Raw genomic sequence first — 27,559 nt, 5'->3', positions numbered from 1 at the left:
GAAGGCTTTTGCCGTGGCTAGTTACCACTCTACATACAAAGACGTGTCGCTAAGCAATTCAATGTTCCGGTATGATGTCGCTTAGAAACTGATTAGGGGAATGGGTTAAATGTAAGCCCGCTACCAACTATGATTGCATCATCACGGACCATCAGGTGTGATTGTAGTCAAGGTCAACTTGTAGTATTATAAAAAACAATTAACGCAGTATGTTAGTCTGATTAAATAGTTTTATACTCTAATATAGGTCCAGCTTTTGACGACCTCCCTGGCGCAACGGTGAGTGCTGTGAATTTAAGTGAGGTTCCGGGTACGATTCCCATGCCGGGAATCGTAATTTGGGAATTTCTGGAAATTTCTGAAAATTTCTGGATTTTCGCAGGTCTGGTCTTTTGGGAGGCTTTGGCCGTGGCTAGTTACCACCCTACCGACAAAGACGTGCCCCTAAGCAATTTGGCGTTCCAGTACGATGTCGCGTAGAAACCGATTAGGGGTACGAATACCATAATCCCTATCAGGTTAGCCTGCTACCAACTTAGACTGTATTATCACTTATCACCAGGCACTGTGCCTGGTGGTAAGTGATTGTAAAGAATTAAAACAACCTTTGTAACCTATCATTAAAATTTACAGTTAAAATATAAATACCGTTTAAAAATTTAGTATTAACTTAACTTAACTTTAACTTTAATTATTAACTAATACTTTTTATTGTTAGTGGAAAACTAACAATAACAAGTATTAACTAGTAAATTTTAAATCAAAAATTTAATTTTTAATTTAAAATTTACTAGTTAATACTTGTTATTGTTAGTTTTCCACTAACAATAACAAGTATTAGTAATTGATGAGGATAAAATGGTCTTAATTACATTATTATAATTATTTTTGGTTGAAGCGGCTGTTACGTGTTTACATACAAAGCGTACCAACTGAACCCAGCGTTATCATCTCAAAAGTTTCTGTATAAAATGAGTATTGCTACAGCCTCACTTGTCAGTAGGTAAATAAATAGTCGAGTGAAGAGACACGATGCACGCGCCTCGGTTTTTTATTTTTTGCGTTGTTGCATTATTTGCAATAGCCGAAGCTACACCATGGTAAGTTAAAATTCGAAATTCAAAATTCATTTATTTCAAGTAGGTCAAGCCAGCCTGTTTGTAGTGACTCTACCAACGGTTCGGATTGTAATTAGCACATTCGTTCATCAAATTGGCATATCACAGGTTCTCAAAAATGTTTCATACAGTTAACGAAGAAAAAAGTAATTTCCTCAGAAGTTAGCAAAATGAAAAATCGGAAATAAATGGAATTCATAGGAATTTATGTAAACATTAAATGAACATAAAACTGCTTTTTCTTTCATAGCGTATTTTAAAAACAGGTCACTGTTGTCAGTTTTATCGTAACAACTTAAATAATAGATGTCCAAAGAATAAGATTTATTAAACTGTCAAGTGATTATTACGAGGGGCTTAATACAGCATATAATCTATGCAAAATGCATCAACGCATATACATATAGGTTTATTTGAATAAAGACATTTTTTACTGTGACTTTATTACACGTGTGTGTCATGTTTTTTTTTTTCATAATTCCACTGCAAGTTAGCCCTTAACTTCAATCTCATCTGGCGGTAAGTGGTGTTGCAGTCTAAGATGGTTATGGGCAAACTAACTTGTTAGGCTTATGGCAGTTATATTTAACGGTGGTACGGGCAGTGGCGTGCATAGAGGGTATGCACAGGGTATGCAGATGATATAAGAGGAAGAAAATATCCAGTGATAGTTATAAATACTTGAGGGTAGGCTTTTTATAACTCTTACAATGCCTGTCCTTAAGTTTTTTATAACTCGTACTAGAGATTTTCTTCATTTTATATCATCTGAATACCCTGTGCATACCCTCTTTGCACGCCACTGGGTACGGGGTAGCTAAGTAGAGACAATTTATATGTTGTCAATCAATTTATTACGTACAACTATCTCATTATTAAAGTAAAATAAAAAAAATATGGATTTCGAACATATACAAGTACACTTATTAGTTGCATATGAAATATTTTTTCAGGTACAGAAGTAATCCAACGAAAAGAAACCAAGAAGTCGCTGAAAGGTATGTATTTATGTAGTTTAGTTTTCGAAACGTGAGTTTAACTTTGACGAAGAAAATATAAAAGGAACTACTAATGCTTTGAAAATGCCACCATAGAGTCGCCATATTGGTTTCTTATTGTTTCAAAATATGTATAGCCAGTTTAATGGTTAATGATTCTAACGATACCCCATAAATCCAAATCTATTCTGGTTTTTACACTTTATTGTGCAGCTTTAATGATTCACGCACAATATTTTTTATTTTTTTAATCCACTACATGTTGGAGTACGGCAGTTAAATTAAACCGGTTTACACGCGAAATCGTACCCTAACTCTAAATCGCTTAGTGACACGTCTTTTACATTCATCTATCTTGAAAACATCAATTTATTTTCTGGGCATTCCTGTTATAAATAAAGAGAAACAGAATTGAAAAATTACCTTTAAAATAGGAACAAGGTGAAAACAGACCACATATCGGTATGGCTTATTTTTGTAGATAACACGACGTTTCATAGCCTCTACTGGAATCGCTTACTTATCTAAGAATTTATAAGACCAGGCAGCTAGATTCATTCATTCAATTCATAGTAAAAGGTTTTAAAATTAATGACTTTTTTATAGTGACAACAATGGAGCAAGTGATTTTGGTGTGGAAGAGTTTGGTGGTAATGCCGGAGACACTGCAAGAAAAAGGTAACATATCATGAATAAAGACATTATTTTCCTAGAATTTATGTGATGGCATAGGAATTTTAAAATCAAACGTTTTTGAAGTTACACTTCTTTGGGGCGTTAGGAAAAATAATGAGAGTAAACCGTTACATTAAACCGACAAACTGAAGTTCGCTATAGTCAAAATTTAAGTTTTTCAAAAAAAGGTTTGATAGTGTTCAATTGTGAAAGTGTGCGGGCTCATGCCAGTGATTTAATTACAAAAAGTACAAAACTCTCAGATTTAAATGTTGAGTGTAACTTAGTTTTCCTATACTGAGATAACTAGATAATGCGTTAAAATAAAACTTTCAATTTATTAAATACCTTTTTCTATTGTTGGTGTCGTTTTATCTACAAACGTAGAAGGATAACATTTTTGAAAAGACTTTTATCTTGTTACACGAAAGAAGAATAACTTCTAAAGCGTGTACATAAGCATACACACGTTTTTTTTTTATTTTTAATTTTAACCTGTGTGTGGATCCTTCTTATTTACAAGAAGATGGTTAGATGGTTGAAAGACAGGAATAGATTTTCTTCCTATTAACTGGTGCTTTCCGTATAGTCTAGTCTAAACGGAAAACATCAGTTCTCAATGCTACCAAAGATTGACCATCTAGAGCTTACTGGTATTTTTTTGTAACATGACAGTTTTGAATTGGTATCCGTAAATAAAAAATGTTTTTAAATTTCTTCATTTAACAAATAGCAGTTACGACTTTAGATACATTTATTATGTAAAAAAGAAATGCTCAAAGCTTTAAGAAATATAAAAAGGTATTTCTAACGCTAAGCAACATTTTAAATGTGTTTTGCTTACAGTGGTGGTGGTTTAATCAGTGTAGACCTTGAAAACCAAGACGCTGACACAAATCAAGAAGCAAAGGAAGGCGTTGATGAACAAGGTGGCGAAATAAATCCAGGTGGCGAAGTATATCAAGGCGGTCGTAGATTCCAAGGCGGACGTGGATATCAACCCCGCCGCAGACCTCAAGGTGGTCTTAACACAGGCGGCCGAGGAAACCTAGGTGGCCGTGGATATACAGGTGGCCGAGGCAACCAAAACAGTGCTGAAGATAGGTAACATGGCATGTTTATAAAATTCATCATCATTTCAACCAATGGACGTCCACTAACTACAAAAGACCTATATCCAGACATAGGTCTTTTGTAGAGTTCCACAATCCATGGTCCTGGGCCGCTTAACTCCAGCGGTTCCCAGCGACTCGCCTGATGTCATCTGTCCACCGCGTTGAAGGCTGACCTACGCTGCGTTTACCGGTGCGGGGTCGCCATTCCAGCAATATAAGACCCCAACGTCCATCGGTTCTCCGAGCTATGTGCCCTGCCCATTGCCATTTCAGCTTCGCGACTGGCTGAGCTATGTTTATAAAATAAATAAGATTCAAATGAAAAGCTACCTTATTGCTTATCAGTAATACTTTTTGGTAGTCAAGCCACTCTTTTAGGGTTTCGTACCTCAAAGTGAAAACAGAACTCTTATAGGATTACGTTGTTTGTGTTTAGTTGAAATTTAAACCATATACGGTGGGGTAGTCCGATTCGCACTTGTTCAGTTGTTATATTGTTGGCGTTTTTTTAGCAATTTTAATTTATCGGGGCAGTCATCATTAACCTATGTCATCAATCCACTGCTGGACTAAAAGCCAGAAGGGACAGGGAAAGGACGGAAGGGTTTGCCCGTAATCATCAAGCTGGTCAGACGAGTTAGTGATCGCAAAAAAGAGCATAGAGAAGCTACTGCTGCTGCTTATTCACCTCGCACGACATCCGAAAGGGGATGGTGGCACCTGTATGCCGATTTGCCGCCACCGATCTGCCGGTTAGAAATTCAAGAGTGATGTCAACTCGACTAAATGCACGTTTTTAACCGACTCCTTAAGAGCTAGGTTCTCAATTTGTCGGGGTTTTTTTTTTAATTAGTGTTATAGGAATTTCATCTATGCCGAGTTACTCGCAGGCACAGCTAGAGTCTCATAAATGATAGATAATAGTCAGTGGCGTGCCTAGGGTTTTGAGTTTGAGCAAGCCCAGTTACCTAAAGGACAAATTTAACTCGTCATGATCTCTAAGTCACCATTCTTGTTGTGCTAAATGACAAACAATATCAACAAACGCACGCGAATTATGATAAAGAAGTTTCTATGCAATGTTTGTCAAAATTAAAAAGTAATCATAGAAATCTCAAGTATTTCTTTGAGTTCTGCTCTCTTTAATTCTTATGATGCCTGGTAATTTATGTCGTAACCAGCCGCGTTCCAACTATTCTTTTCATTAGAAAAAAAATATGCAAAGCCAACAAACAATTTTTAAATTAAAAAAATTTACCTGTTGTTCGCCAATTTTTTTTTTTTATTTCGCCACAGAAACAACTTGCACACAATTTGAGCTCATATTTAACAATATTTACTATAATTTGTAAGAAAACAAACCAGTAAAATTTACTATTCAAAAAACAATAATTAACTCCTAACTAGTTACTAATCAATAATAATGAATCTGTCAAGTGTCAACTAGTTGTAACGCAAATAATAACACGCGTGAAGTTGTTTCAATTCGCTCGCTGGTCATCTTCACTAACTTCAACTCGCAATCTGTGATTTGATCTCCATACTAAATTATTAAATAATCTAGATTGTCTCTGCTTAATACATTAAAATTTATATGAGAGAGAGCAGTAAAATAAAAGCCCCATATAAGCAAATGAGTGTGAGCAAGACAAAGCGGGACCTCCGATCGCGTACGAAGACACGCGAAGAGCGCGATAGTGATAGTTCGGCGCGGCGCCGCGCCATTCGGCTGGTTGCTACCACAGAGTCTACCTGCCAGAGTAACGTAGGGCTTGCAGTAAAGTAGACAAAGAGTATATACATTATTGAGCAAAAGTTAAAACATTGTATTTATATCCTCATTGCTATGAAGTTTTAATTATTTTGTTAATTTCATTTCGTAATAGTCAAGAAAAATTTAAAAGAGATATTTATTGTAAAGCCCGGCTTTTCGGCTTGTATGGTAGTACCGCCACTGATAATAGTACGCATTAAATCGTCACGTAATGAGTGACCTGGTAATTAAGATACAACACGTAGAATTAAGAAAAATATATTTGCTGTATTATATATATATATATATATATATATATATATATATATATATATATAGGTTGCGATTACAACATTATGACAATGGTTAAACTCAAAAATAATAAGAAATATAATCGAAGAAACCTTTAGATGAAATTATAGTAAAAATACACCTCTATAGTACTCTGTACCAATATTTTAAAAGGAAAGATTTGTTTCCTTGCTTGTTTTCAGTAAACTTAACTAACTGAAACGACTTAATTCCAGCCTGAAATAATGGTATTTGTAAACCAAGCCAGTAGAAAAAAGTACAATAACTGTTTGTCTGCACGCGCCTTCTTACGGAAATAATATGTTCTACGTAAATACTGGCGTTTTACTAGATCAGTGGCATTTTATTAGAATTTTAATGAGTTTCAATCATTTTTAGGCATCAAATATTATTCGTTAAAAATAAAAATCAGTGTATTTATTTTTTAAACGAACACCAATAGCTTGTTTACAAAAAATAATAAATTAATTGTTACCTTTTATGTTTCGAACCACATAAAATCACTTACTATAAAATTACAGTACAAAAATTGTTAGTATCTGAGCGCGTGCACTGACTAAATAACCTGTTATAAAAAAAATGCTTAGAACTAAAAATACAAGTCATCGTTTAGTCATAATAACATTCTAAAGCATTTACAGGCATATAATATACAGGCAGGCATAGGCGTTTGTTACGAATAAAAAGAGATTTATTGGTAAGACAACTTTGTGTAAATAAACGTTCCCTTTTTAATCAGGTTATTTGGTTGCATCGTTTAGTAATGAAAAATTTAATTATGGTTACCGCTTACTCAGTTTAACTTTACGACCTTTAGTAAACACGTGTATAAATACAATCAGCTAGTAATATATACAATTTGCACCAAGAACATAGCAGCAGCAATTTGGATACGTAGGACTAATACATTTACCAAAGAAATAATAAAACTTATAAGTTCTAACTCTTTAATTTTTTTAAATAAATATACTACGACAATACACACAAATAAATGAATACACATACTTTTATTTTACACCACTTGACATATAACATAAATAAAAAACAACAAGCAGAAAATTACACAATAATTAAGACACGTAATAGCTATATTGTTTTTCAGACGTAAGGGAGATAGTGAAAGTGGAGAGGATTCGGATGAATATATTAAGAAACCCAAACACAGTTGCAGGCGATGCAGAATGAATAATATCGGAAACGGTGTCGCTAATAGCAATAAAGTATTTTTAGACGAAAATTAAGAATCTATCTAGTAAATTAAAAAACGCTTTTGTATAGACGTTCAATAAAATGCAATACTAACATACGTACATGATTTTAAAACCTACTACCGATATCGATATAGTAGTTGGAGCAATAGGAATTTTCTTTAAAAAAATCGGTAATATCTCGCCCTATTTAACTTTCATCATCAAAATCGAAAAATGACAAAAACATGGAAAACGTTTCGATACTAAGAAATCCTAATAAATAATGTTTGTTTTAAAAGAGTTAAAAGATAAATCAAACATAGAGAAAATATAAAATATCTTAAACAGTGAATGAACTTTAATATATATTATAAAAGTGCAAATGTGTTTGTGTGTTGTTTATTTGTACTTCTTTCTCTCAATAAAAGACATATTATATATTCGTTATTGTCGTGGTCATTCTAATTATATCGTGTAGAGACCATCTCTTTTTTATTCACTTTTTAAATAGCCTTAGATTTGATCTCATCTGGTGGTAATTGCCGATACGACTTGACATGGCAGCGCGTTTAACTGATATTTTGAGCAGAAAAATCAAATATCTTGTAATTATATCAAGCAAAAATGATAATACCTATTTAAATTTCAATCTGGTAGTGGTATTTTCGTTGCACAACAATTGAATACTCATTGTAGCCAACAGTAGACGACGGTATCCGAATTCAAATCCTAGTCTTATTTTATTTTCATACCACTACATATATTTTTAATTATTTACAGAAATATCATTATCAATATAATCGTATCAATAGTTCTTCTGTAGGGCATTCCAAAATCCATAGTCCTAGGCCGCTGGCCAGCGTTTAGCTTGATATCGTCGGTCCGTCTAGTCTAGTCCGTTCGACCAATAACGAACCGACAGCGCACCGTCGCCATTCCAGTACCTTAGGACCCCAACGTCCATCGGTTCTTCAAAATATGTCGTTGAGCTACATCAGTAATTCTAGTTCCTCTACTGAACTTCTCATTTCTGATTGGATCACGAAGGGACTCTTCTAGCATTTCTCTCCGTCGCCCGCTTAGCGACTCTGAGCCTTTTTATGAGGCCCATAGTAAGGGCAAGGGCCCATGTTGCACAGCCGTAACTCACCACTGGCCACGTAGGGATATATATATGACATCTAAATTAACTCTTATGGACGTAGTACTGAAAACTAGTAACATACGAGTATTGCTAAGAGGATAAGTCGTAAATAAACGCTAGCTCTCGAGTTTACAGGTGCATGGATAAATTATACCCAATATCATAAATTAATTATTTATTCAAAAACTAAAACAAAGCCAACGACCTCATGATCAATAGTCAAAATAAAACTTGTAGACCAACGATACAGTTAACTTTACTTATAACTGAGTAAAAAAAAAGGTATTTCTTCAAATTTGTAATAACTGTGATCTAGACTTGACTGAGGACCTTCTTTATAATATGGAGCGACTCTAAAATGTATGAATTCGATTTATATTTGACCTCAGGAAATTTGATCATATCTCAGAGTAGCGGAACAAACTGAATTTGCTTTCTATAAGGCATTGGCGTAATCTGCATGTATTATCTATCCTGTACTCTACTCTATTTCATCCTTGTGCACCATCCACCTTAAAGAATGCTTCCAATTTCTGGGCTTGCGCACATCCCAAGGCTCTCAGCGATCCACCAGAGAAAATATTCTAAGATTGGTAAAATGTAACTCTCGCAGTTATTCGGAGTCCTTTACTGTAAAAGCGACAACGCTGTGAAATGCACCTCTTATGGCATTCGACGTTTTAAGTCCCTGGCGATTTTTTAAAGTCGTGTAAAGAGGTACTATTTGTCACTATAAATATGTTAATACTAATTGTGTATGTATGTGTATTTACGTACATATAGAAGTATATATTTATATATATTATTTTTTCTATTTATTCCGTTAGTTAAGGTAGCCAGAAATACATCACTTTTAGTGACAAGGCCAGGCCGCCTTTTGCACATTTTTATAATTAAGTGAGTGTTTCCTGTGTGTGTTTCCTACATTATGCAATAAAGTTGTTAAATAAATAACTTTAAAGTCAATCTGTCAAACTAATAATAAATTCAAATTCGAAATTTATTTATTCATGTAGGCCTATCACAGGCACTTATGAAGCGCTCATACATATTTGTTTACATAATTGTAACGGGATGGTGATAACTTCGTTCGCCAACTTAAATCTAAAGCTACGAGGGTTCCAAACGCGCCATGGTCTAAGAAGAGCCCACAACAAACTTAGCCGGGTAATTTTTTTTTTTGTTATCACCATCTTCCAGTAAATTTATATTAAGCTATGAAGCTAGAGCAATTAACACCCAAGCTTTTTTATCGTTTAAATAATCCTTAATATTATGATAGGATTTTTCTGTAAGCTTACGTTTTATATAAACTTTGAACTTATTGAGAGACATCTGAAAGATTTCATTTGGTAATTTGTTATAAAATAATATACACTTGCCCTTGAATGAATTTGCAATTTTGTGTAGCCTAGTAAACTGCAGAACGAGTTTATTTTTGCTTCTAATATTTATATTGTTACAGTGCATTTTCTTTTTAAATTTTGATATATTTTTATGGACATAAATTAAATTTTTCATATATGTACTGACTAGACCAATCTATATGTAAAAAATCATATTATAATCAAAAACAAGTTCAGAAAGGAGAAATTACTCTCTTCTATGGCCTATAGGGCTAGCATGCGTGCCACGAAATAATTATTGTATTGTGTCGTATTTTCTTATAACCCGCACGACCCTACTAGGACATAACGTGCAAAAAATAGGTATTTGGGATTCTAAAAATATTGTTTTCTCAACATTTTCTTATCTATCTATCTGAATAAATAAATATACAATGCATACTAAATTTTTATATGTATTTTAAAATTACACATTTTGTGTATTTCCTCCAACTGAAAACACTATAGTAACAATATAGAACTATATTTTTTTAATCATTTGTAAATCTAAAAATATTTTGGTCGAAGCTTCTTTTACTAAGTTTTTAATACTAGTAATGCTCAGCGACTTGTGTTTGTTTTCTATGAATAAACTTTGTTGAGAAATAGCCCTAGCCCTATTTAAATTTTATTTTAAAATCCGACTGTGTTCATTAGCTTAGCGCCTCCAAGCTTAATTACTTTTAAAGTATACATAAGTAAAGATAAATTTGGACATTGAAATACATACATAGGTATAGTATATTTTTTGTAAACAAAGGCAATTAAAAAAAAATAACATTAGCAAGTATCGGTATGTATAATTAATGTTAATAATATTTGTTTTTTATTCCTTTGCAGTGATTATGAAGACAGCAATGAAGAACTCTCGGGAAGGTATGAACAATATAATGCTAACAACTAGCATTTGCCTACACTATGAATTGTGCGGTATTTTATAATTTGGATTTATTTTAGGAAAAACGTAATTGCTGCCAGATGGTTACCAAAATATCGAAACTACGGCTTCCAGAACAGATATCATTATGGCTATGATGTCAGATTTCCAAGTAGTGTTGAGAGTGGATTCAAAGCTGCTAACTTTGGTGAACCGGATGATATAGATTTGTACCATAGTGGAAATAGACCCTATGGCAACGAAGAAGATGTAAGGTAATTCTCGTTGGCTCATTAAATACTAAATAATGAATAATCGTCAATTAAGATTGCTATAATCATATTCATGATAATAATCTAGTAAGTGGTGCTAAGAAGTAATGGCAATTTGAACTTTATAAAATATTGTTAACCAAGCTTTTGGAAGTAATAAACGTATAATTTCACACTTTTATTTCAAAACTTTGTTGATATTATTTTTTTTGTGTTGAGCTGTTGAGACAGGCGGACAAAGTTCAATTTTACTGCGAAGTCAACCCTTAGCTTTGCTTCACTTGATAAAAAATGTACAAACATTTTCTTACATCGTTTTACCAAACCAATAAGTTCGTTAACTAGCTCAGGGAAGCACATTGATAATTCGAAAATTATAGATCGCTTCTTCAATGTTATTTATTTATTTGTAATTCATTATAAATAGAAGGCAGGACCAAAACCCTGACAGACGTGTCAATCGCGGTGAATATCATTATGGTAGAAGATTTGATCAAGATGGTGACGCAAACCAAGCTAAAAATGGAAACCAATATGGTAGCGGAAACCAAGGTATACACAGAAACACCAATATCATTCAAGATAATAATAATGATAAGGATCAATCTCTTGAAGAAACCCGCGGTGACGTCGATCATGGTGTTGAAGGCGGACAATCTAGTTTCGAGGGTCAAAATGATAATAGGGGCCTAGTTAACAGCGGACAAGCTGGTAATAATAATCAACGCAGTAATAGAAATGGCGAAAGGTATTTTTTAACGTATTTCACAATTAATAATTTACCAACTTTTAAAATATGCACTGTAGAAGTTTTTAGGATAGAAAGTATTTAGATTGACTGGTTGTTCATGGATATTTCAGTATTTATTTAAAACTTGCGTGGGACTTTTGAGGTTTTGCGGATTTTTTTTAAATTCGCTATATTGATTTGTTTAGTTGGTGCGGATTAAAGCAACTTATGCTTATTGGAAATTGCACAGGGCAGTTATTTAAAATCTTATCTTACTTATTATCTTAATTGTATTAAGGGCTTACAAAGATACGAAGCCTCACGTACCTTACGATCGTACCTTAATCTATTCTTTCTCATCATATTAAAATTTTAATTATAGTTGGCAAGAGAGAAATCCGGCTAGACGCGGAAACCCTAATGGTAGAAGAATTCAAGGTGGTGGCCAATACCAAGGTATGAATAGAAACCAATTTGGTGGCGGGAACCATGGTTCAAACGGAAACCAGTATGGCAACAAAAACAAAGAGGGTGATAGTAATGTAGAGAACAATGAAAACCCCAATGGTGTTCAGAATCCCAGTGGTGATCTTGACCCTAATGGTGTCAAATGGAACCCCGGTGACATTAATTATGATAGTGACAAAGGCCTCGGTACTGAGACGCAATCTAGTAACGACGGTCAAAATGTTAACAAGGGCCAAGCCGGTAAAGACATGACCGCGAACAAAAACCGAAGCCGTAATCAAGATGGTGGCAGGTATGCATCATTTAATTCATAACTAAAAGCGTCATCATCGAGGGGATCGAACTCGATCAAGTTGAAGCTTCAACCAAAAACTCAATACTTTAGCCAAAACCTCTTTTGAAATTGATTTTGAATTTGGTATATATCAAAAGCAGGTTCAACTGTTTTTGATACAGATCAAAATGTGGCACAAGCACTGTCTCGAGAGGAGACGCTAACCCTATAATGGGCCGGCAATGTGTTGATAACGATAATGATGGGATAAAAAAAGCAGCAATAAAAGTTGAAACTTGAATGAAGTACTTAAGCCTAATCTCAGTACGCAGCAGTGGCGTTATAAACATCAAACTGGCTTATATACTTTATGGACCACGATAGCAACCTTGTAAATTTAATGACAGAAAAATGACTGGTAATTAATCCCTCGTGATCTCTATTTGAACTTGCTATCCTCTGAATAACTAGGCAGCTAATCTAGACATATTTATACTAAACAAATAAAAACCCATGTACTAATTTTTTTTTTATTATTTACAGGCATGCTAACTGGAACCCCGGATTTCTGAATGTAGGCAATGGCGAGGGCAATAAAAACACAGTTTATCTTCCCTATTAGGGATAGCCCCTAGTGTAAATTTTTTTGTAAGCAAGCAAAACGGGGTCAAAGTTGCGGGCGCAAGCTATAACTATATATATGTATAGACTATAATTAAATAAAAACTGATGAAGTCAAACCTTACTCGGTTCAGCTTGGAAGGAGCTTTTAATTATTATTGTTTGCTGAATTCAATCGCCTCAAAATGAGCTGTTGCTGTAAAAGTAAATTAGTTTGTAAAAATTATATAAATCCTTGGATAATGGTAGCGCCTAGGTAGTCCGAAGATTCTTATGATTTGATGTTTTTATTAGAGAATGTTAACTTTAATAAATAGTGTGTTTTTAGGATTAAATTTATCCTTTTATGTATTATCGTTTATAAACCGAAGCTTTTGACGTCTGTTGGGTACGGAGCCCTAATTTTTTATTTAGCTATTTATATTTTATTTTTAATATCATGTGCACTGTAATTTAGGAATATTTTAAATTATTATATACAAGAATAAACTATATGCCATAATAAAACGAATTAAAATCTAAGACTTATTCGAAACATTCATTCATTCACAGCAGTGAGAAATAGGGCCTAAGATACGGGCATTATTGCCCTTTTGTCAGAGGTCAATTTGTTAGTCAGACCTGTGTTTATGACATAATGAGTTTTCTTTTATATTAAATACAAGTACAGACGCTAGATTTTAGAATAATTATAAATTAAATTTATATACCTATTGATAAGTTAAAAATTATTTCGTAAATGTCACTTGAAACATCAAGGTAATTGTTAAGAACAATGATAATTATTATTGTAGTAAAACCAGGTCATCTTATATTAGAGCTTCGTCTTCGCTTCGTTCGTTTGTCCCAAATATCATGAAATTATTTCATTTCATCTTAGTACCCATAACACAAGCTACGCTTACTTTGGGGCTAGAGAGCGGTGTTTGTATTGTCGTAGTATATTTGTTTATTTTATTATTATTTACTGCTATTTTTACTGATACAATATTCACAGATTATAATATTTTTTGTAACGCTGATAATCTTGCAAAAACATATAGGAATCTCCTCGGTATAAGTCATTGATTATAACCACCAAAAACGATGTTATATTATAATAGCAACTAAAAGATTATACTTACATTCTAAAATCTCAAACTTTCCACAACTAAATTAAAGTAATATACAACTGACTTGAGACTTTTTTTTCTATGATTCTTTTATATAATTAATATATAATAAATAGGTAATATATATATCTTAATATATCTTGTAGTTTTAGCCAGCCTCAGTTAAAGATATACAACGTGTATTAGCATATTTGTTATTTTATACGAACGAATTCAAAAAAATTTAAGTGTTTACTTAAGACCATATTGAAGATAAAAGACCGACACGCGCATTATACCTGCGCTACGCGACGCGTACCTTATAAAGTGACACCAGACCAAACCAGAAAAAATGGAAATTTTATATTTTCCCCGCCGGGAATCAAGCCCTGGAGCATCCTGGAACACATGCGCCATCCTGGGTTTTAAATACAAACAGAACGACACGTTGCATGTCGAGGACTCTACATGAAACCCACGAGTATGTCCATCAATGGACGTTGATCAGTTGAAACGCAGTACGAATGTAAACAGCCACCTTTTGATAAACACAAATATATTGTCTACCCTTTTTTCATAGTGATTGCTCGATATTCACAAAGATTTGGCGATATCGGCATTTGCAACCCTGACCGACTTCTATACCGATCAATTGAAATTAAGAGTTAATTTAATCTCAAGATGGGAAGAATTTCCTATAATATGTATAAAATATGCAAAACTTAGTTTTGCACTCAAGGCGGTTTTATGCCAAGGGTGTACTAATCCAAGCATGCGTGTCTCAGCACAATTGCTAGGAAAAAAACAGGATAAACTTTCAAAAACGTTCTGAGAAATAATGAATAAAAATATTTATTTTTTTACGCGCTAAGGCAATCCGACATACAGCCAGCAACGTATACTGTATACAATATAGTAAATATAATAAAGGAAATATTTATTTATAAATCTAACTTACGTTCATAATCAAACAATTTGAATTTGAACTTAAATTTATATTCGTGACAATAAAGGTGCAAACTGATGGAACTTCACCATTGCAGGGATCTCCTCAACCATTAATGCTCCGCTGGGGGAAAATAATATTTTGTAAAAGGTTATGAGCAGTTGACAGTTGGTTTATATAACTAAAATAATTGCAAACGAACACACTGAAAAGCATAAAAGAAGAACAATTTTGTCAAACAAAAAACAAGTTTGCTATACAACTATTAGTTACTAGCTGTTGCACGCGACTTCGTCTGCGTTTGATTTTTTTTTTTGACTTGGCATTCAATTTAGTTGTAGTTCTAAAAAAATTTAAAGTATTCAGTATCGCTCAGACTTAAATTAGGGGTTTGCTGTTGTCCGCTGAGGAGTTCTGTCCTCTGTCTCCAACTACATTCATCAAATCTACACAAAGTTTGGGCAAAATTAAACACATATTATAACCTCTATAGTACAAAAATAATTATTTAAATCGGTTGTAATTTGTCGTAGTTATGGTGTAAAATTGGCAAACACTTTCATCCCCTCTCCCAAAGGAACCGATCTTAATGTCGGGATAAAAAGTATTCTGTATTACTTCTAACACTTCCAAGAATATGTGTACAAAATTTCATGAGGATCGGTTAAGTAGTTTTTGAGTGAAAGCGTAACAAACAAACTTACATTGACATTTATAATATTAGTAGGGATAGGGATCGGGATGTTTGGGATATATTTTTATTTAATAAAGTGCTTTAAAATATAAATATAACCTAAAATAAACTATTTAAAACTAAATAAAATCTAAAACGTCCTCGAAACCACCGCAGCGAGGCACAGTTCCTAAGATGCTGGCAGCATTGCCCCTTTGGATGGCCAAACTAATTCGTTGGCCAAGGAAACTTCCCGCTCTAGGATCACCGGTAGACTCGATAACCCTTTTCGATAATTCTTTGAAAAGGGCTCTTGCCTCCGGACCCCACGGTCCCAAAGTCTCTGCTCCAAAAGGCACAAAAATGAAGCTGCTATCCAGGTTTTCATATTTACGCCTCTTGGCCTGCTCGGCACTGGAAGCAGCCGCACCTACCATTGACGAAGTGGCCTGGATGTGTGATGCAGCTAGGGTATCAACACAAGTTGCATCCCACAGAAGTGACCTTCCAAGCCTTCAAGGTATGAGCGTCATACCATGGGATGTTTTAAATTTATATTTTTTTTCTTTATAATACTTTTAATATCATCTGTCTACTTGGTTTGCGGTTTGTTTTCCTCGCAAGTGTGATGAATACGTCGTATGAAACGCTTGTGCATTGATACAATGATCCACACTTGTCATCTTACTATTATTAGGTCAAACCAAAGTATTTCTTAAAACGTCGTTATCACTTGCCCCGAGTTTACAATAAGCGGTACCTACGACGATTAAAAACAATAAGAAGAAAAAATAAAATTTGTAGGTACAGGCGTGCTATCGAGTAATAAACTGTTTGTGATAAGCAATGTTTATCCCCACAACACTTTAAGTCAGTAAATCAAGCGGTCAAAGGTTATCATTACATACCAGGTTTTCCCTGTGCTAAAATATTCAATATAATATATTGATAATATTGTAAAGGCGGTATTTGGCCCCTAACCTTAAGTTTTATCTGTGTTCCCGCTGCTGTGTATAGTTTCATTAATATGATATGGCATTCACGGGTCTACTCCTACAATGAGAAGGGGATAAGGCCGTAGTCCATCCCGCTGACCCAGTGCGGATTGGTGGACTCCACACACCTTTGAGAACATTATGTAGAACTCTCAGGATTACAGGTTTCCTCACGATCTTGTCCTACACCGTTGAAGCACCTGATATTTTGAATTACTTAAAACGCACATTACATAGAAAAGTTAGAGGCGCGTGCTGGGATTTGAACTCGGCCCCCCCAAAGTGAAGTCGAGCTCCTACCCAATGCGCTATCACCGCTTCCGCTTTAATAAGAATGCACAATAAGTCAGAAGATGGGGCCGTAACACATATTTTGTCAGTTCGGCTTAAGTTTCGCTATAAACTACTTAAATAGCACTTGTCACCCACCAACCCGCATTGGAGCAGCGTGGAGGGTCTAAGCTATAAAATATATTATCTTCAATGAGGTACGTATGTCCTGCACTAGGGCACTAATGCAGCATTTACCTAGGTTTATTACTAAGGCTGATTAAAATGGTATATGAAAATATTTGTCAGATTGTTGATTATCAACGAAAAATAAAAGAAAACAAAACGCAATGTGGCTATTAACGCCTTAAAAACGGTTATTGCTGCTACTATTTAAATCATTGTTGCTATAACCGTTCATTTTTAAATTTCATTTTTGAGAAAAACAAAAAATAATTTATAGATCGTACTTCGTGGTAAAAAGTACCAATAATTATTCATTATTTAATTTATTGTCACCTAATTACATCTTCTTACACACCCTTGATTCTGTGAAAACCGCTATTCTCATCCCAGAGATTAGTTTAGTTTTATGGAGAGCTTCGTTTTTATTGCTTTGTTTTATAGAAATATATGTCATTTGTTTTCTGTAAGCCAGTCTTTTAATAAAATGTTGAGTAAGGATGGGATGAGTTTTTCAGCACTAGCGAAGGAATATTGCGATTATGAAATAAATAAGGACATTTGAATTGTAGCATCAATATTTTATTGTATTATATTTTATTGTATATTATTATATTATACTTTTTTTGTGTTTATCGAATTTTATAATATAAATCTTTGTATTAACTTATAAATTTAACAATAGTTAACCTTGTCTCATGTAAACCGTATTGAAATTATTTCTTCCGTTACCAATGTTATTAGTCGATGGTCCACAGGTCCGACAAGGACGGCCACCGTTCTCTTGTCCGCCCCCTTGCCAACCCCCTTGTCCACCCCCTTGACCACCACCCTGTCCACCACCCTGTCCACCACCCTGACCACCACGTTGTCCACCCCCTTGGTTTCTCCCATGAGACCCACCTCCGTTACCACCTCCATTCCCACCACCATTGTCGTCGTTGCCATAGTCGCTATCCCAATAATCTTCCCAGCAACGGTCTAACGTACTGTGGACAGCGCCACAGTACGTTAGACCGTTGCTGTAAGAAGAAAATACCTACTTTATTACAACACTTTTATTTTCGTCAGTGGTCAGGTTTGATTCTTAGTTGAAGAAAATAAAAGTAAAAGAGGTGTCATACTTGGCAGAGGCAAGAAATAGTTGGTCTGCTCTTAGTCCCAGTATTTTGCCGGTTTCTTTTTCTTCACAGAGACAATGGGACGACATTATTTGCAAAAAAACCTTTGACACACTTTTAGACCAAATGCTCGTATAAAAAATCTAAAAGAGACCGGGCTCTTCTTCATGCTCTCTCTGCTAAGGAGTCCGGCCACTGGGTACATGCTCTACCTTCAGTTAACCTGGGCACTATGTTGTAGACCACACCACTCTGTCAGTGGTGATTGGTCTTAAGCTTGGCGCCTCTATAATTCAGCCTCATCGATGCCACTGCGGTGACACCTACGGTCACCATTGACTCTCCTGTTCAAGAAGCGCTGGTCGCTTCTCTCACCATAGCACCATCAACGACATCATCCGACGATCTCTTGCTACCGTTTACGTACCAGCTGTATTAGAACCTATTGGTTTGGCGCGGAGCGATGGCAAGAGACCTGATGGTATGACTCTCATTCCTTGGAGACTTGGCTAGTTGTTAGGTAACTTATGTGGGATGCAACTTGTGTCGAAACCCTAGCTGCATCACACAACCAGGCCACCGCGTAAAAGGTGGTTGTAGCTACTACCAGTGCCGAGCAGGCCAAGAGAGGTAAATATGGAAACCCGGATAGCAGTGTCATTTTTGTGCCTTTTGGAATAGAAACTTTGGGATCGTCGGGTCCGGAGGCACGAGCTCATTTCAAAGAATTATCTAAAAGGGCTATCGAGTCTACCGGTGATCAAATTAGTTTGGCCTTCCAAAGGGGCAATGCTGCCAGCATCTTAGGAACTGTGCCTCGCTGCGGTGGTTTCGAAGACGTTTTAAATTTTATTTAGTTATACATAGCTTATTTTAGGTTATATTTATAAAACAAATATTTTAATTATGAAATGATGTTTATTTATTATTGAAGTAAAATGGAATGTACTTATAATATTTATTGGAAGCTACGATACCCAGAAAGATACACAAGAACACAGCTGATATAAGGGCACATAGATACACAAACCCAAATATACATAGGCACACAGATAAATACATACTCGTAGATTACCAGATGCATTGATTAAACTTATAACACATCTGTGTTTGCGTTAGGGGGTCAGAAAAGTTATAATTCTTACCATGGTTTTGGTTTTGCCTGCACAATTGAAAATAAAGCGATAACGCTGCAAATTAGCACTAGATATTTCTGCATATTTCGTACCTTTTGCTCTTTTTGTAACAGAACTAATTTCAATACTGATGAGTTTGGAATACTGAAGCTGATTTTCAAAGCTTGCCATTATATACATTGACGACTGTTACAAGTCATACTGATAAGTCAATGAGCAAAACCCATGATATGAGAGACAAGAAAGGATTTCCCAACAGAGATTAAAATAAGTGTGTTAATTTATAAAATCGCAGTGCATAATTGGCTGGATTGGAATTCCTAAAAAAGTTGCCCTGTCGACCGGTATTATTGTTACGTACCTACTTAATTAGCTATCTTTATTTATCTACTAGCGGACCCGCGCGACTTGTCCGCGAATGAGTCGACTTCCAAAAATAGTCGTATGTTGTCGCGGACTGTTTTATAGACCTTTAAAGAAACAACAATTCCGACAATTCCGATATACTACATACTTCCGTCGTTTCGCGTAACCGTTTACCGTTCACGCATCGCACGCATCATAATCTCTCAAAAAGGATATTTATTGCAGTTTTTGCAACATTTCTCATTAATGATAGCCATTGGTCATAGCATGATGTTATATAGCCATAATTGTTACTAGCAATCCAAAAAAAAAAACCGAAACAGCATTTTCTATTTTCTGAGATTAGCTCGTTCAACAAAACAAAATTTAAAAGCTTAAATATACAATATCTCAATTATGCCTAACCAAAAAACCACATCAATCGAAAACTCCGTTGCGCGGATTTTGAAAGACAAATGCGGAAAAAATAGCGATGCTATTCCTATTCTGGAGAAGCTGTTTGCTTTTCCGCGGTAAAAAAAACCCTATGAGCTATTCCAGACAGTATTGTAGGTATCTCTGCCAAATTTTAGCCATATCGGTTCACTCGTTGTGACGTTAAAGCGTAACAAACATTTTTCCACCGATCCATCCATTATACATACATCTATTCTCACAAACTTTCACATTTATAATATAAGTAGGATGTTACGCATGCATTCGATCGTTGTCCCATATGCCTTGCGACTTGCTTTTATCTGTGAAGCATTATGTTCCTGATCTCCAAAAATATTTATCATTAAAATTAGACAATACATGCTTGGCAGTACACACTGTCAAATAAACTTATTGTTTATCGGGATAAAAAGTATCCTATCTGTTGACCCGGGATACCAGCTACCCCTATACTAAATTTTATTTAAATCCGTTCAGTAGTTTTCACGTGATGCCCCGATAGCCAGACAGACAAAAATTAAATAAAAATCAGTTTTGGACTCAGTATCGATTATAAAGCATCCCCCGGTTAAAATTTCCAAATATATTAAATGTACAGAAATCTTCCAGTTACAGTTTTATTATAAGTATAGATATTTATACCAATTATAATAAAACTAACTGACCGTACATTACAATTTCCATCGCAAAAAGCTCCATAGCAAAAACATCGATAAAGAACCCAAAATATTTTTTCTGTCTGTCTATCTACAAAACGGATTTGAATGCATTTTGGTTTATTTTTGGTGTAAATACAGCAAAACCACATACGTCACATGTATACCTATGTATCAATCAGACAATAATGTCAATGTTCAAGTGATTGAAAAATTCTAGTAATGAGTGATTGAAGTTCCATATAAATATATTATATATTATCTTTAAACGAGCAATTCTTGTTATATCTTTAAACGAGCAATATATAAATGGAGTCTCGGAATCGCCTCCAACGATTTTCATGAAATTTAGTATATAAGGGGTTTGGGGGGCGATAAATTGATCAAGCTAGGATTCATTTATATTGGACATATGACTATTTTTTTAAGTCGACTCATTCGCGAACGAAGTCGCGCAGGTCCGCTAGTGAATATTATACCCGCACACATTAGTTGATTATAATGATATAAAGTTGCATCGCTATTTTTACTACGCTCGAAATTTAAGAAGCGCACACTCTTTTTTTGTTCGTCGGGAAATACGCTTTAATAGAACTACGATTTGATGGGGGTGAAACCGCTGGGCACAGCTAGTATTAAAATAAATAATATTATTATTGTAATAAATGTATCATCAACTTTTCCATCGCAGTGGTCAGAAACTTAAAAAAAACCCTATGAGCTATTCCAGACAGTATTGTAGGTATCTCTGCCAAATTTTAGCCATATCGGTTCACTCGTTGTGACGTTAAAGCGTAACAAACATTTTTCCACCGATCCATCCATTATACATATATCTATTCTCACAAACTTTCACATTTATAGTATAAGTAGGATGTTACGCATGCATTCGATCGTTGTCCCATATGCCTTGCGACTTGCTTTTATCTGTGAAGCATTATGTCCTTGATCTCCAAAAATATTTATCATTAAAATTAGACAATACAGGTAAATAAGGGTTGTGTAAATAAGGTTATAAATATATAAAAAAGGTGTGTGTACTTATGTACACGCGTTTCAAACATTTTATTTATAGACACTAACAATAGAAACAAGGTATTTAATACATTGATATTAATATTTAATACATAGTTTTATTATAATGCATTATCTAGTTATCTCTATATCGAACAACAAAGTTTCAATCAACATTAAAATTTGAGATTTTTGTACAATTTAATTAAATCACCGGAATGAGCCCGCAGACTTTGACAATTGGAAGTGTACATTTTTTGAAATACTAAAATGTTGACTATAGCTAACTTCAGGGTGTCGGTTTTTTGCGCGCGTATAGTAAAAACTTACAATCATAATTTTTCCCTAACGCGCCAAAAGAAGTATTCGATTACTTGATTTTTTAATTTTTACCTATTTTAGTTAAATTAGTCTCTCCATATAACTACCTAGTCCTATTTGAACTTTAAATGTAGGAATTTTCATTTGAATTCCTTCTTATTACTCAGATATCGATTACCTATAAACATCGGAGCTAATTGAAATTGTTGAACAGAATGTTGGGGTCTTAGTATTATAGGTGCTCGCAGATTGGAATACATTTGTCATCACACCCTTCCCGTGTGTGTGTCGTACCAGAAGACTAAGGGAATATAACAGAAAACGGTCAGCAGTGTTCTTCTTGCTACTACTACCATCTACTGCGCCCACCAATCCGTCTTCTAGCGTGGTGATTATAGCAAACCCTCCCGTTGGGAGAGGCCTTTAGCCCAGCAGTGATGACATAGGATATTAATACATTGAAAATTTCTAAAAATCACCTAAACTATAAAAAAACCAGACGAGTGCTAGTCGGACTCACCAGCTGTCATCATCATCATCATCATATCAACCCATCACCGGCCCAGTACAGAGCACGGGTCTCCTGTCACAATGAGAAGGGGTTAAGACCACCACGCTGGCCCGTTTGGTAGATTAGTTGTTAAACTGGATACCGCGCGATACAGACGGTTAGCAAAGTGGCTAACACAGCGGTATATTACCAAAATGCCGCTCCTTTAGGGTACTTTATTTATTATTATTATAACTCTTTATTTGTACACCACATACAAGAAAAAAAAGAAACAAAAAAATAGAAGTAGAATACAAAAGGCGGCCTTATCGCTTAGTAGCGATCTCTGTCAGGCAACATTAGAATTAGGAAAAAAAAATAGGAAAAATAACTGCAGGTGGTACAAAATATAAAATAAATACATTCGAATAACTAAATACTAATACATAAACAAATATACACAAATACTTCTAGCATATAATAAATATTAAAAAAAAACTAATAATAAACAATATAACATACAATAAATACTTAGATAAAAATACTTTAGTCCAGCAGTTGACTACAATAGGTTATGTTTGACCTTTTTATTGATAAAGAAGACGAGGTGAGTAATAATGAATAAGATTCTGGGTATTCGATGTTAGGTTTTCCTCGATTTGTAATGTTAATATATTATGATACTTAATGTTATATAAACACAAGTTCGATCATAACTATTTAGTATTCAAGGGTTTATTAAAGCAGACGCACGATTCTAGGCTACTTGAGTTTGAATAATAGTAAATATGAATATTTCTTTACTATTTTATATTAGCGTCGTCGCTGTACTTTCGTTGGCCAGCGCGAAGAAAAAGCCATGGTTAGTATATAAGATGGAATAGTGCATTCCATCTTATCACGGTGACCCGTTTATTATTTAAAACCATGTAAATTTTTTTTCCTAAAGTAATTGATCCGGAAGCGGTGATAGCCCAGTGGGTAGGCCTTCGATTTCACTTTTGGGGGAGCAAGTTCAAATCCTTGCACGCACCTCGATCTTTTCTGAGTTATGCGTGTTTTAAGCAATTAAAATATCACTTGCTTCAACGGTGAAGGAAAACATCGTGAGGAAACCTGCAAACCTGAGAGATCTAGTCCACCAATCCGCACTGGACCAGACTGGTGGACCTTAACCCCTTCTTAAAAAAAAATTATTCAAGTATTATATACTTATTTGCGGTGATAGATCGTTTTTTTTTTAATTTAAGCAATTTAATATCACTTTCTTTGGCGGTGTAAGAAGACAACGATGCCTGAGAGTCATCCATAATGTTCTCAAGGGCGTGTGAAGTCTACCCATCCACATCTAGCTAGCGATCTGGACTACATCTTATACTGAGAGGAGAACCGTGTACTGGGCCGGTAATGAGTATATAATGATGATGATGAATTTAAAAATATTTTTCTTTTAATAAATTTAAAGAATCATAAATTGAATAAAAAATTGTTGGAATTTTTAATAATTTTAAGAACCTTTCTTTTATTTTTAAAAAGTTTAAGTTGTTAATGATAACTTTTTTTTTTTGTGTAACTCGTACTTTATATGTTAATTGCTATGTGTTGTTTTTATCCCAAATAAAAGATTTTATTATTATTATTATTTATTAATTTATTAAGGAAAAACGTTTTGTAAAATTATGTAGCAACTCTTACTTAAAGAAATATTGTTAATTCTCAGTTCGATTTATAAAATTCAAACCATTTTTACGTACTTAGCAATTAATATATTGTAATTTCTAATGTTATAAGAACTAATAAGAGTTTTCTATTGCAGCGGTGCGGGACCTTTGGGTTTAACGTATTGTGGTCAGAAATGGGAAGATATTTTTGATGACAGCAATGATAACGATGACGAAGGTGATGGTAGACGATGTCCAAGTTGTGGAAATCCAACTAAAGTTCGAAGTCGTAGCAATGGAAGAGGGAGTGCTAACGGTGGCAGCAACAATGCTGAAAGAAGTGATGGTGGTAGTAGCAATATAGATGCTGGAAAAATACATGGTAAAGGTTACAATTATGGTGGAAGCGAAAGCAGTGGAGGCTTTGCTGCTGGAGCCCATCGCAACAGCAATGGTGAAGATAGTGGAATTAGCTTTACTATTGGAGCCCAAGATGGCTTTAATGTAGGCTACAGTGATGGTAGCATTGCTGGTTATACTACTAGTGGGCAAGGTGAGAGCCTTCCTTCTGGAGGCCAAAGTAAAAGCTATGGAATAGAAAGTAGTGATAAAAGTTATAATACCGGTAGTCAGGGAAGTAGCTATGCTGAAGGGTATCACAGTGCTGGCTTTCCTACTGGTGGTCAAAGTAATAGTTATGGTGTAGGAAGCAGTGATAGTAGTTATAATACCGGTAGTCAAGCAAGCGGCTATGGTAAAGGCACTATCAGTGCTAGCTTTCCTACTGAAGGCCAAAGTAAAAGCTATGGAATAGGAAGCAGTGATATTAGTTATAATACCGGTAGTCAAGGAAGCAGCTATGGTGAAAACACTAAGAGTGCTAGCTCTTCTACTGGAGGTCGAAGTAATTTCTATGGTGTAGGAAGAAGTGACAGTAGTTATAATACCGGTAGTCAAGGAAGAAGCTACGTTGAAGGCACTAAAAGTGCTGACTCTCCTACTGGAGCCCAAAGTAATAGCTATGGAATAGAAAGCAGTGATAGAAGTTATAGTACCGGTAGTCAAGGAAGTAGCTATGGTGAAGGCATTAACAGTGCTGGCTTTCCTACTAGTGGTCAAAGTAATAGCTATGGTGTAGGAAGCAGTGATAGTAGTTATAATACCGGTAGTCAAGGAAGCACCTATGGTTTAGGTAGCAGTGGGGTTAGTTATAATACTGGTAGTCAAGAAAGCAGGTATGGTGAAGGCACCAACAGTGCTAGTGTTCCTACTGTTGACCAAGGTAGCAGCTATCGCAGCACACGTGATGGTTACATTGTAGGCCAAACTACTGGAGGTCAAGGTACTGATTACGGGGACAGTACTAATTGATATAATAGATTTTGCCTAACTGCGGATAATCAACGTTTGAATGTTGGTACTGGAAGGGAAAATATAAATGAAGTTCACGTGTTTTTATTTGTTTTGTATTATAAAATAATAATAATCATTAAAATTTAACTGTAAAAAAGATTTATTTTGTACTATAATATACTTGTATTTATTTTTCTACTTCTAATAATAAATAAAGAAAATAAACTATTATTTTTTTAATATAAGATTTGTTTAAATTTATCAACGACATCATGCGCATAAACGAGTCTCATCAAATTACTTTATACTTATCTGTGGCTATTGACTCATCAAACAAACATTTATTCATACTTATAATCCTTCCTTACTAGTATTATCATTGCGAAAGTGTGTTTGTATGTCCTTGCTTCACGCTCTAAGCAATCAATCAACTATATTTTAGCAAAAAGTTAGTTAAAAGACGAAGAGTACCTAACATAGGCTGCTTTTTATCTGAGTAAAGCAAACGGTCTTAAAACTGGACCAACTAAGGAAGAAAGGAAGGTAGCAAACCTTGCTAGGAAAATATAAAGATAAAATACCGCCTTAAAACACGGGTAACATTTTATTTTCACTTTATTATTCCACTACCAGTTAGCCCTTCACTGCATGGTAAGCGATAATGCAGTCTAACATGGTTGCAGGCTTACCTATTTTTTATTTATTTATTTATATTTATAATTCACAAACTAGAAAAAATATCAGAAATATTATCTTTGCGTCTCGAAATTCTTATTAGTTTATATGGACGTTACACATTCCTCTTAAATTAGAAATCTTTAAAATACCTAAAAAATATAATATTTAACTACCTATCAACCTACAAATGCAAGGATAATTTATAGTAATGTTTACGTTCACGTTACTCGCTGCGACGACCCCTGCACTGTCACTCTGACAAGGTATAAAGGGTTTATATAATGATGATCAGTATGATGAGGGATAATGTGAAAGTGTGGATGTTTGTTAGCTAGTCTGGTTCAACCGCTGAGTTGGATCTAAGCCATACACACATTCACCTATCTTAGGAAAGAAGACAACCCCAGGACAGGTTCACGATACTACTATATAGGTCTAGCAACTAGGCATTTTTATATAATTTCAAAATTTTGATATCTTATTTACTGGCATGTGCAAAAGGCATATCTTATTTACTGGCATATCTTATTTACTGACACTACCTGCGGTGCGGTGCGGACCACGCTGCGGTGGTTTCGAAGACGTTTTAGATTTTTATTTTGGAACATAGGTAATATAGGTTAATTTCGGTTATTTTATTTATGAATATATGATAAATTTAAAATTTTGGTTAAAAAAGTTAGAAAGAAATGATTCAATAATGCATATGAAATTTAAAGGGAAAGCTTATGAACGCTCCATTCCTTCAACGCTTCCATAAGGCTATTACTTAACCAGTCATCAAAACTGGAGCTGAAGCGAGCTGGTGCTGCAATTGTGGATGCCGGCCACCCACGGTGCTGCTGGAGCGATGACATCCTGTTCGGGCAACAGTGCCGCAGGATGGAGGAGTCGTTGATTAGTAATTTGTACACGGTTATTAATAATTACTATCCAAAACTCCATCTCTCCAGGCAGAGCCTCATTCTGTAGCTCGCCAGCTTGATCACACTTCGCTATTACAACCCATAAATCTTTGGAACTTACTATCAGAACATATTAGACACTGCCAATCGGTGCACTATTTTAAACACAATGTAAAGGAGCATTATCTATCGTTGTCATAGTATATTTATCACTGTTTACTTACTATAGATATATATTTATATTTATATTATATAAATATTTATTATATTATTTTTATGTATTTTGTATATATAGTATATTCAAATGTTATTGTATTAGTATGTAGAATTTTG

At 34.7% G+C, this 27,559-nt stretch overlaps 2 protein-coding genes across 4 annotated transcripts; both read left to right on the top strand.

Annotated features, from left to right (window-relative positions):
* Positions 1-950: 950 nt before the first annotated feature.
* LOC120623743 (protein qua-1-like) lies at positions 951-14,107 on the top strand. 2 transcript variants are annotated; one of them, XM_039889945.1, is made up of 9 exons: positions 951-1,100; positions 2,072-2,116; positions 2,723-2,794; positions 3,638-3,895; positions 10,531-10,566; positions 10,648-10,842; positions 11,267-11,587; positions 11,952-12,329; positions 12,855-14,107. In XM_039889945.1, the coding sequence occupies exons 1-9, from the start codon at positions 1,033-1,035 to the stop codon at positions 12,931-12,933; spliced, it is 1,452 nt and encodes a 483-aa protein (XP_039745879.1). In that variant the 5' UTR covers positions 951-1,032; the 3' UTR covers positions 12,934-14,107. The 2 variants fall into 2 exon arrangements, with proteins under 2 accessions (XP_039745879.1, XP_039745880.1); XM_039889946.1 differs by lacking the exon at positions 11,267-11,587.
* A 9,254-nt stretch (positions 14,108-23,361) lies between these two features.
* LOC120624115 (protein rtoA-like) lies at positions 23,362-25,791 on the top strand. Of its 2 annotated transcripts, XM_039890470.1 has the most exons (3): positions 23,362-23,491; positions 24,446-24,579; positions 24,616-25,791. In XM_039890470.1, exons 1-3 carry the CDS (start codon positions 23,418-23,420, stop codon positions 25,659-25,661), a joined length of 1,254 nt encoding a protein of 417 aa, XP_039746404.1. In that variant the 5' UTR covers positions 23,362-23,417; the 3' UTR covers positions 25,662-25,791. The 2 variants fall into 2 exon arrangements, with proteins under 2 accessions (XP_039746404.1, XP_039746403.1); XM_039890469.1 differs by having other exon boundaries at positions 24,446-25,791.
* The last annotated feature ends 1,768 nt before the right edge of the window (positions 25,792-27,559 follow it).

This window comes from Pararge aegeria, chromosome 5 (genome assembly GCF_905163445.1).
Source record: "Pararge aegeria chromosome 5, ilParAegt1.1, whole genome shotgun sequence".
Taxonomy (NCBI): domain Eukaryota; kingdom Metazoa; phylum Arthropoda; class Insecta; order Lepidoptera; family Nymphalidae; genus Pararge; species Pararge aegeria.
Note: the sequence above shows the minus strand (reverse complement) of the source record. Positions and strands in the feature narration are given on the sequence as shown.